This window comes from Corella eumyota, chromosome 7 (genome assembly GCF_963082875.1).
Source record: "Corella eumyota chromosome 7, kaCorEumy4.1, whole genome shotgun sequence".
Classification (NCBI taxonomy): domain Eukaryota; kingdom Metazoa; phylum Chordata; class Ascidiacea; order Phlebobranchia; family Corellidae; genus Corella; species Corella eumyota.
Genome location: NC_137496.1, coordinates 5,426,980 through 5,437,882, shown reverse-complemented (window position 1 = coordinate 5,437,882; position 10,903 = coordinate 5,426,980). Strand labels below are relative to the sequence as shown.

General features: G+C 26.8%; 1 protein-coding gene across 1 annotated transcript; it reads left to right on the top strand.

Moving 5' to 3' along the window:
• Positions 1–3,254: 3,254 nt before the first annotated feature.
• Positions 3,255–10,235, top strand: LOC145760162 (sodium-dependent neutral amino acid transporter B(0)AT3-like). The gene is made up of 13 exons (XM_082574041.1): positions 3,255–3,402; positions 3,886–4,020; positions 4,279–4,376; positions 4,695–4,830; positions 5,144–5,235; positions 5,369–5,479; positions 5,859–5,984; positions 6,483–6,598; positions 7,058–7,217; positions 8,059–8,260; positions 8,684–8,843; positions 9,469–9,652; positions 10,002–10,235. Exons 1-13 carry the CDS (start codon positions 3,255–3,257, stop codon positions 10,233–10,235), a joined length of 1,902 nt encoding a protein of 633 aa, XP_082430167.1.
• Positions 10,236–10,903: the final 668 nt, after the last annotated feature.

The following is a 10,903-nucleotide window of genomic DNA, read 5'->3' as shown; positions in this document are numbered from 1 at the left end:
ATTTATTAAAATTTAAAGATTGTTATTCATTTTTTAAATCTTGGCCATTTGTATATCATGATATTGGTAACTCAAAAATGAATTAAAATTTTAATTTTTATCACTAATTACTAATTAATAGGTGTTTATTTATTAAAATTTAAAGATTGTTATTTATTTTTTAAATCTTGGCCATTTGTATATCATGATATTAGTAACTCAAAAATGAATTAAAATTTTAATTTTTATCACTAATTACTTATTAATAGATGTTTATTTATTAAAATTTAAAGATTGTTATTGCTTTTTTAAATATTGGTTTATTGTATATCATGATAGCAGTAACTCAAAAACAGATAAAAAATTTAATTTTTGTTTGTTTATTATATTTAAATTATTGTTTATTTATTTAAAATTAATGTTTGACATTAAGTATTTAAAATTTGATATAATGTATTTTATAATATAAGTAGTTAAAAAACATATTTAAAAAATAATTTTTGTTTATTTATCATATGTAAATGCTTGTTTATTTATTAAAAATCAAAAATCAATTTTAGGAATTTAAAATTTAGTCTAATGTGTATCCTGATATTAACAACTTAAAACTGGGTTAAAATATTAATTTTTGTATGTATAATATATTTGAATACTTGTTTGTTTATTAAAAATCAAAGATATGTAATATTCTTAGTAAATGTTTCTGCATATCTTTTTTCATTTATTAAAATTTATGCTAAACATAATCAAATTATTTCGAACCATATTTTCATTATTAATTTTTTCCAGTGTCTTATAAGCCGTAAATTTTGAGTTAACATAACTTTTATTTGTAAACATTTACAGTTTTGAAATTTTAGTCTGTTGTTTATTATCAGATTGTGTTTTCATTCTCCTATTTACAACATTTAATTATTGCTAATTACTAATTAATAGGTGTTTATTTATTAAAATTTAAAGTTTGTTATTTATTTTTTAAATCTTGGCCATTTGTATATCATGATATTGGTAACTCAAAAATGAATTAAAATTTTGATTTTTATCACTAATTACTAATTAATAGGTGTTTATTTAATAAAATTTAAAGATTGCTATTTATTTTTTAAATGTTGGCTATTTGTATATCATGATATTAGTAACTCAAAAATGAATTAAAATTTTAATTTTTTTCACTAATTACTAATTAATAGGTGTTTATTTATTAAAATTTAAAGTTTGTTATTTATTTTTTAAATCTTGGCCATTTGTGTTTCATGATATTGGTAACTCAAAAATGAATTAAAATTTTAATTTTTATCACTAATTACTAATTAAAAGGTGTTTATTTAATAAAATTTAAAGATTGTTATTTATTTTTTAAATGTTGGCCATTAGTATATCATAATATTAGTAACTCAAAAATGATTTAAAATTTAAATTTTTTTTACTAATTAATAGGTGTTTATTTAATAAAATTTAAAGATTGTTATTTATATCTTAGTCTATTGTATATCATGATAGCAGTAGCTCAAAAATAGATAAAAAATTTAATTTTTGTTTGTTTATTGTATTTAAATTATTGTTTATTTATTTAAAATTAAAGTTTGACATTATGCATTAAAAATTTGATATGATATATTTTATAATATAGGTAGTTAAAAAACATATTAGAAAAATAATTTTCGTTTATTTATCATATTTAAATGCTTGTTTATTTAATAAAAATAAAAAATCAATTTTAGGAATTTAAAATTTACTATAATTTATATCCTAATATTACCAACTTAAAACTGGGTTAAAAATTGATTCTTGTTTGTTTTTTTTTATTTAAATGCTTGTTTGTTTATTAAAAATCAAAGATATGTAATATTCTTAGTTAATGTTTATGCATATCTTTTTTTATTTATAAAAATTTATGTTAAAAATAATCAAATAATTTCGAACCATATTTTATTTATCAAATAAATCTAGTTAGTGGTTAAAGTTCTTGGGTAAAATTACTTTTGAACATATAGGCCCAACAAAAATTAGTTCTGCTTCAGAATATATATGTGCTTAAAAATATGTAACAAAATTATTTTTTAGGGTTTTCGATCCAAAAAAGAATTCGCTTTAAAAAAGGCTGACTTCACGGCCCAAACATAAAGAAACATTCTTTACCACAGAGAAAACATTTTTTACCAAAATAAATATAGAGAAATATTCTTTGTGCTTTAATTAAATGTGGGCGGGTCTGTTATTTTGTAACCAATATGCATTTTGTTAACCTAGCACCTGACAATAAATTAATGTTATCAGTCATATATTAAGAAATTTATTTATATGGTAAACTGATATATTTATAAGACATTGAAAAGTACAAAAAGGTTCTATTAACCTTCTTTATTAAATCAATATATTTACATAAAACTTGGCTGGGGAATTTTTTTGCTGGTTACATATTAAGATTAAAACGTGTTACATATTAATTTAAACTACATTCAAATTAAATTGTAAGAAATAGTTTTGTTGAGTTAACTTTAAATATATATGCAAAATATTGTAAGTTAGTTAAAAACAAAAAATAAATATTAGGATTGAGTCAAACATTGACTATGTTTAATAGCCTCTCTTAAACATTCGGGTTTGCTGTATAAAAAGCTAGTCAGTAAAAAAAACCTATTGTTTTGTACCCTTTTCACTATTTTAAAGAGATCATAACTTTTTTTCTAAAGTCTCATAAAAGATGGTAAAATACTAAAATCCTATAAAAATGCACTAAACAAAAGCGTAAGTAAATACAGCGTCCCGTAAAAAAAGTAATTCATCATTTAAATAAAAAAAGCGCAAGGTGTTGTTATTTGCTTTGCGTTGAATTTTATGATTAATGGTAAAAATCGTAAATGTAAGTTATAAAAACAACTTTCTTTTAAAAAAAATATATCATTTTAATAAAATTTTGCGCAAATACGCGTTTCATATAAAAAACTAATTGGGTCAGGGCGTTTTAATAACGTTAAAACTCAACTTTTCATAAAATACAGTAACTATTTTTATCGTGTTTTTGTTAAATTATTTTTTTAAGAAGCAAGAGACTATTGTGATTATTTAAAATGATAGCCCAGGATATATTTAATAATAGACTATTAAATTACATTAACTATCGATCAGATAATAGGCCTTTCAGAATAAGTCGTTCAAAATTAAGTTGGAATTCGTAGGCTACATTTTACTGCAAAATGCGATATTGTAAAAAAATAATACTATCTACAACTTATTATAGATAAATGTAAAAATATTAAAATCGCGTCTAAAAAATGTCGTCTACAAAGTCTCACAACGACGACGAAGAAGAACGACCACAGTGGGATAACAAGGCCCAGTTTTTACTTACCTGCATCGGATTTGCGGTCGGACTTGGTAATGTTTGGAGATTTCCATACCAACTTCAGAGTAACGGAGGAGGTAGAATACTTGTTTTTAGAAATGCACTATTTTACATTATTACTGTAGTGTCAAGGATAAAAGTTTTATAAACTATACTTAGGGTATTGCGGGTAAAATTACTTTTTGCCCTTGATATGAAATGCTGTAGATTTAAACGTATTTAGGCTTCCGTCCAACAGTTGGCTTCTAAAACATCAATATCATGTCTTCTGCTTTGATTTAAAGGCTGTCGTTTTTGTGTACTTATACACTAAGCAAAATTTTAAGAAAATAACTATATAGTAAAAACTAATAAATGCACTAGTTTAAATTAATTTAACTTAGCCTTGTCTATTTTTAAAATCATAACGGGGGATTTTTTAAATGTTTCGCGTCTTAGTAAAAATGTCGTTAAAACTAAAAAAGAGCGCGTAAGGTTGACATATTTTGCCTTTAAATTTTTTAAATATTTTTATATATACTATATTTTAATATATATTTTTTAAATCAATTCTTGTACAGGTGCCTTTTTGATTCCTTATCTAATCATGTTAGTTTTTGAGGGAGTCCCACTTTTGTATCTGGAACTATCGGTAGGTCAATGGCTACGCCAGGGAAGCGTTGGAGCCTGGATTAAAATTAGTCCATTTATGAAAGGTAAAACCATTAAAAAAAAAAATTATTAATAAAATGTATTTAACTTGCTAAAGCGTTTGATTCTTAACATGCTCAATAACGCTATGCTACAAACTTATGGCCTAATATGATTATTTACTTAACCATTTAATGCCCTATGTTTTTTTAATAGCATATTGCCTGGGCTTAATTTTATGATCATGATGCTATTTTAAAATAATCATTATAAATTTATATTATATAAACTATTGCTGAATACATAAAACGTTTTTTATTAAGGGTTGGGAATATGCAGTTTGTTCGTTTCTTTTCTGGTGGGAATGTATTACAATACTATTATAGCATGGTGTCTATGGTACATGTGCAATTCCTTTCAGGTAAATAAATAAAATATTTTATCTTAAAGCAGTATTAAAAAAGTTACCAAAAAAAATCCTTTAAACATTGGCAATATACAGCATAAGGTTCTTGGTTTAATCTTTTTGCTTCTATAATGTAAACCTCCTAAAAAGGTGCTAAAAATGGTACTTACTTTTAACAAGCCATAAAAGCAAGTTAATTTAAAAAAAAAATTATTTCAGGTCTAGGTTAGAGTAAGTGGTACAGTCATTCTCTCTATTTAACATTAAATCCATGCCAAAAATAAGCTATGAACATTTAGAACAACCTAAACTGTTAACTAATATCAATCTTAGGATCCTCTGCCATGGAATAGTTGTCCAGTGAATGCAAATCGTACAAACTATGTATCAGAATGTGCCCAGAGTTCACCAACTGAATATTTCTGGTACCGAACTACCTTAAACATCACCCCACAGATTGATATTTCAGGTAAAAAATAAAAAAGCTAAAATTTTATTTAAAAAAGTAGTTTTTTTACTTGATGTGAGGACTTGACTTTTTAAGGCCTTTTTTTTAGGGGACTTTTTAACTTTTTTTTAATCATATTGGGTAATAATTGCTCTGTTATTGCAATGAGTTATTTTAGTACAAACATGGTGAGGTGGTTAGAACACTTAGGTTCAAAACATGAGGTCAATGGTTCGATTCTTACTGCTTTCGCGGTGAAATGCCCTAAAGTTAGGCATAATAAACAATATTAATTTCTGCTAGGGCCCAATATGTAAATTTTTAAATATTTTAGGTGGGATTCAACCTCATTTATTGGCAACTCTAGTGCTGGCTTGGTTAATTGTTGGAGTCTGCGTTGTTAAAGGGATTGCCTCTTCTGGAAAAGTAAGAAAATACATATTTGACTTTTTAGTGATACGATAATGACTTTTAAATTGCTATAAAAAATATTTAAACACATTTTGTATTTGTTTTTTTCAGTGAAAGTTTTTTTTTTTATTTAAAAATTTTTTTTTAGGTTGTTTATTTTACGGCTACCTTTCCTTATGTCGTTTTATTTTGTTTCTTGATAAGAGGTTTAACTCTGGAGGGCAGTTCTACTGGGTTAAGATATTTGTTCACTCCTAATGTAAGAAAAAAATTAATAGTTTTGTGATTCAATTTTAGGCATTTAAATATAAAATATATTTATAAGAACACTTAGCTTCACTAAATGAGGGAATTGGTTTGATTCTAACTGCTTTCATGCTGTAGATCCCTTTAGTAAAGCATCACAAAAGGTACAAACTTTTGCTGAGTTCAAAATAATTACCTTATCGAGCAGTTATAATCAATTGTATCAAAACTAGCAAACTCATCTTGAGATTGGGTCAGGGTAAAAATGGAACCTTGTTTTTAGTTTGTTAGGTTGTCCATTCCACGTCCAGGATAAAGATATGCAAAATAGAAGAGGATAACAATTTTAAATAAACAAATTTTTATGATTGAAAAATTTAAATTTTTTTTAGGTTTCACTGTTATCTGATCCCCAAATTTGGTTGACAGCTGCAACACAAATCTTTTTTTCACTTAGTCTTGCTTTTGGTGGGATGATTGCCTTTTCTAGTTATAATAAAAAGGATTCAGACGTCGAGGTATAAATTGTTAAAAAAAAATTAGAAAAGGTCATAGCAAAGGTATTTTTTTTTTAGAGAAGGTATTTTTTTACACTAAACGTCGTAAGGTCGATTTTTCCACTTAAATATAGAATATTATTTTTAATTTGACCCATTTATGGGTTAACTAAACTTTGAGATATTATACATTATAATTGTCCTATATTTAACAATTCGATTCATTTTTGACTCAAAAACATTTATATCGTTTTTGGTGCCTTACACAAGGCCCTATTACGTAAAAGCAATGGGTATCAAACCAGGAACATTCCGTAGTAAAGCTAAGTGTTCTAACCACTACACCTTGCCGCTGGTATAAAAAATAAAGCCTATGATTAAACATAGACCCAAAAAAATATTTAGTGTGTAAGGAATTAAGCCATGTTGTATTAGCTATATGCAATTTGCATTAAAATGACATAAGTTGTCTTAAATTTTATCCAATTATTATAAACTATTATAAATATTTGAATTCAGGTTGACACCTTAATAGTTACAATAACTAACAGTGCAACTAGTTTACTTGCAACTGTTGTTATTTTTGCTGTACTTGGATTCAAAGCTACAGTTGATTATAATGCCTGTGTGGAAAAGTAAGCTAGTAGTGTTTTTCATATTATTAGGTTTTTTTAATCTATTAAACCCTTTTTAATGTGTTTTAAAAGTATTTTATAGACACAAATTTCAGGAAATTAGTAGACAGGGCACTATTTTTGTTCTTTTTTTAAGACTAATATCACAACCTAAACATAAAATAATATTTGCTACTTTGGCGTGGTCTTGAAAAAATTTCTATAGTTTAAAATATTTTAGATTATAATTGCCAGATAATCTTTCAATTTTTAATTGATTTTTTGGTTAATAGGAGTTTATACTTTTAATTAGGCTTAAAACCTATCTACAATGGGGATAAAATATATATATATATGTTTATATAATGTAACAAAATAAGAAGTAGAAAAAAATTTGGTTTTGATTAATTTTACAATTTTTTAGACATGAATTTTAACTTAATCTTATAATGTTGTAAATAAATTATTTGTATATTTTAGCAATATTCAAACAATATTGGACATAGAAGATTTTCCTGAGCAAAGTATAACGATTGCAACATACAATGACTATCTCATAAAGACGTGTGGGTCGATAGAAGCATGTACATCAAGATACAGCTTTACGGAGGAATGTAATGTAGAAAGAAATTTGGACAATGTAATTTAAAATTTATTAAAAATAAACTTTTTAAAGATTTTATCAAAATTTTTTTCAGGTATATAAATTCTGATATTACTTTAAATTGCACGAAATTGCAATGTAAATATGTCATACAATACATGGTATATTTATAATAAATATAGAATAAATCAAACACAATACAACAAAGGGCTTTTACATATTTTATGTTTGCACAATTTCAATATTAAAATCTGTATAATAGTCGGTTAGCCTAAATGAAAGAGAAACTTAAATTTTTTTTTATTTATTATGTCATGTACATACCAAATCTGAATATAATTAAATTAGATTATACTTATATTTTTTGGGGGTTTTTTGGTTGGGTTTAACAATTGTGTTGTCAATGTTTAAACAGTTATTAAAAGGGTCACTTTTGGGTAAGCTATGTAGTATGCAAAATACAATTTCTCATTCAATAATATTTCAAAATGGTTTTTGTGTTTTCACATGCTTTGCTTGGACAGTTTATAATTGTCTTTTTGTGTTTATTTATTCTTAATGTGGGAATGCTGATGTTACAGCATAAACATAAAATAATATCAGTTTTCCTGACCCAGTTTACGGTTGACCTTGATTGTTTGGTATTTTATTAATTAGACTGAAAAAAACAGTACTTAATCATAAGCCAAATCATTGAGCAATTATAATCTCTAATATCCCAAACTGCTAAAGGCAACTCGAGACTGGGTTGCATTTCAACCTTCCCACATTGAGAATAAAGATATATACAAAAATAAAGTAATAAATCCAAGTGTTTTTACTTTTAAAATATTCTGTCTATCAACAAACTAAAAAACTACTTTGTTTTTGTATGTAGGGGGCAAGTGGTACTGGACTGGCATTTATTGTTTTTGCTGAAGCTATTATAAGCATGCCGGGAAGCCCTTTCTGGTCTATTTTGTTCTTCCTGATGCTTTTAACACTCGGGTTGGATTCCATGTTTGGGAATATAGAGGGGGTGTTGACACCTTTAAATGATATTGGGCTTACCAAGAAAATCAGAAATGAATATGTTGTCGGTATATGAATATTTTAAACATTTATTATTAATTAAAAAAATTTTAATTTACTTATTGTATTTTGTATTTATTTATCCCTGATGTAAAAAGGCTGTGTTTACATTCTATGAATTGGGTAACATTAGTAACCCGTACCTATTCTCGAAATGACTTTGAGATATTATTATTTAAAATTGGCCTGCAGTAAACCTGCTGATAGGCTTTTGGCTCAGCAGGAATTTGTATTAGTTATAACGCCTAAACTTAACGCACTAAAGCATGGAAATTGTGAAAATCAAACCCAGAACCTTGTATAGTAAAAGTAAGTGTTCTAACCACCAAACTATGCTGCTGGCAAAGTTTCATACAGCCCAGCATTATACTTTTTGTAAAAACATTCTATGAAAGTAAAATCATCAATATTAAAAACCATTTTTTTTTAAGTTGGAATTATTTTGGTTTCTTTTTGCGTGTCTCTCACATTTATCCAAGGCTCTGGAAATTATTGGCTTGATGTATTTGATGAATATGCTGGCTCCATACCTCTACTTATAATTGCATTCTTCGAATTAATAGCTGTAGCCTGGATATACAAATACACCAAGTAAGGAAAAGTTTACATAGATTGTACTTTTTTCAGATATCTTTATCCTTTCTGTGGAAATACTGACTTTGCGGCTTAAACATACAGTAGCATTTGTAACTCCAACTCAATCCGAGTTGACAGTTTTTTTTGTATACATCTTTATTATCGGTGTGAAGGTCGAATGCGCGACTTAAACATAGAGTAACAACTGGTACCCCAACCTAGTCTCGAGTTGCCTGTTGCAATTTGGAATATTAAAGCTTATAAATTTCCGATAATTATGCTGCTGATTAAGTGCTGGCTTAGCAGGAGTTTATACCGTTAATAGCGCTTTACTTAAGGGCGCTACAGCATGAGAGCAATGGGGATTGAACCCACAACCTCATGTGGTGTAGCAGGTGTTCTTACCACTACACCTCGCTGCCGGGGTTCTGAATATTAGTAGGCATACTGATAGAGCTGATTGGCTTTAAGCTTGGCAAAAGTTTGTACTATTAACAAAGTCTTACTAACTGGCACCAAAACATTTAAGTTGTTGGGATCAAACCAATAACCTTATGTTGTTATGTAGTGAAGCCAAGTGTTCTAATCACTTTATTACTATTCCAGTTTTAAATGAGCCTAATGCAATTTTCTTATTTAGTTTTAACCGTGATATGTTGAAATTGCTACCGCCACGAGATAACTTATTCCGGAAATGTTTGTCCTATTTTTGGTGGGCCACGGTGCCGGTTATCAGCCCTATTTTGTTGCTGGCAGTGTTTATCTATTATCTTTATGACAGTATTATCACTCCATTAGAATATAGTGCTTGGCAGGAAAGTTTGGTAAGTTTTTGAATTTTTGTCTCTGCTTTTTTTGATGGTTTATTACCATTTTTTGACAACATATTTTTAAAGAGTAACTATTTATGCTGATATGTTATTAATCTTAAAAAATTATTTTGCATAATGTTCCTCCCCTCAAAAGAGGGAAAGGGGATGCCCCCCATTTCCCTCAAAAAATGGGTTTTCAAATTTCCTAAAATGATAAACTAACATTTTCGATTACTTTTATATTTTTTTAAAGAAATGTAAGAGCTCATTTTTCACTACATTATTTTTTTTAAATTTAAAAATAATTTTCAGATCTAGTAATTTACATAAATAATTTTTAACAAATTTTCTATTTTTCTAGGGTGGTAATATCGATCTGCCTGTACCGGGGTTTGTTGTCGCCGTGAGTGTTATCATTACCCTATGTTGCACGCTTTGGATACCGGGTGGGGCTCTTCTGGAGCTGTTTTTCCGTTGGCGAGGTACTTCGATGGAGGTCAACCATGTTTGGATAGATAATAATCCGAATGGCACACAAAATCAGGGAGTGAAAAATAACAGCTTCGAGATAGAAGAAAATAAAAATGGGTACTGAGATAAAAAAAACAAATTTTTTTGAAAAAATATCAAAATTAATTTTTCTGTGTAAAATTAAGTATAAATATTTAACCCATGATAGTAAGAACTGAAAGGTCATTATTTTTTTTCAATTGTATCATAATCTATTAAAAAAAAACATTTATACGTGAACAGCTAAAATTAGTATTGCAATTTAAATAGCTTCACTTTTAAGACAAAATTTTTTTTTTTAAATCGTTTTTTGCTATGAAATTTGCTTAATATATTTTTGTAATCTAATTAGTTGATTGTTTTTTTTATTATATCTCAAATTTCTTGTATAGTCATATTTATAACTAAAATATTTATATTACTATTTAAACATTAATTTTGTGTTTGTTAAATAATTAAAATTAATCCTAAATTTCATTTTTATAAAACTTTGTACAGTTTTAAATGCTTTTAAAATCTAAAGTAGTGGCTTGTATTAAGGACATTAAGGTTTACTATATCAGGTCCAGGGATTAATTCCTAGTACTTTCATGTCATAACATCCTTAATAAAAACGCTAACATTACTTTCCCTAGCTGTGCCAAACAACAATCTTTAAAAAAAAATTTTAATGTCATACTACATGCATCTATTTTAAAATTACTTTACTGTAGTATGACACTTTACTGAAATAGGGTAGTGCACCAACATCAA

Bases quoted from the DNA above. Each gene is read 5' to 3' on its own strand.
- LOC145760162 (XM_082574041.1), top strand. From the start codon at position 3,255: ATGTCGTCTACAAAGTCTCACAACGACGACGAAGAAGAACGACCACAG. The intron at 5,480-5,858 runs GTAAGAAAAAAA...AATTTTTTTTAG, and splicing joins GATATTTGTTCACTCCTAAT to GTTTCACTGTTATCTGATCC. The intron at 8,261-8,683 runs GTATATGAATAT...TTTTTTTTTAAG, and splicing joins CAGAAATGAATATGTTGTCG to TTGGAATTATTTTGGTTTCT.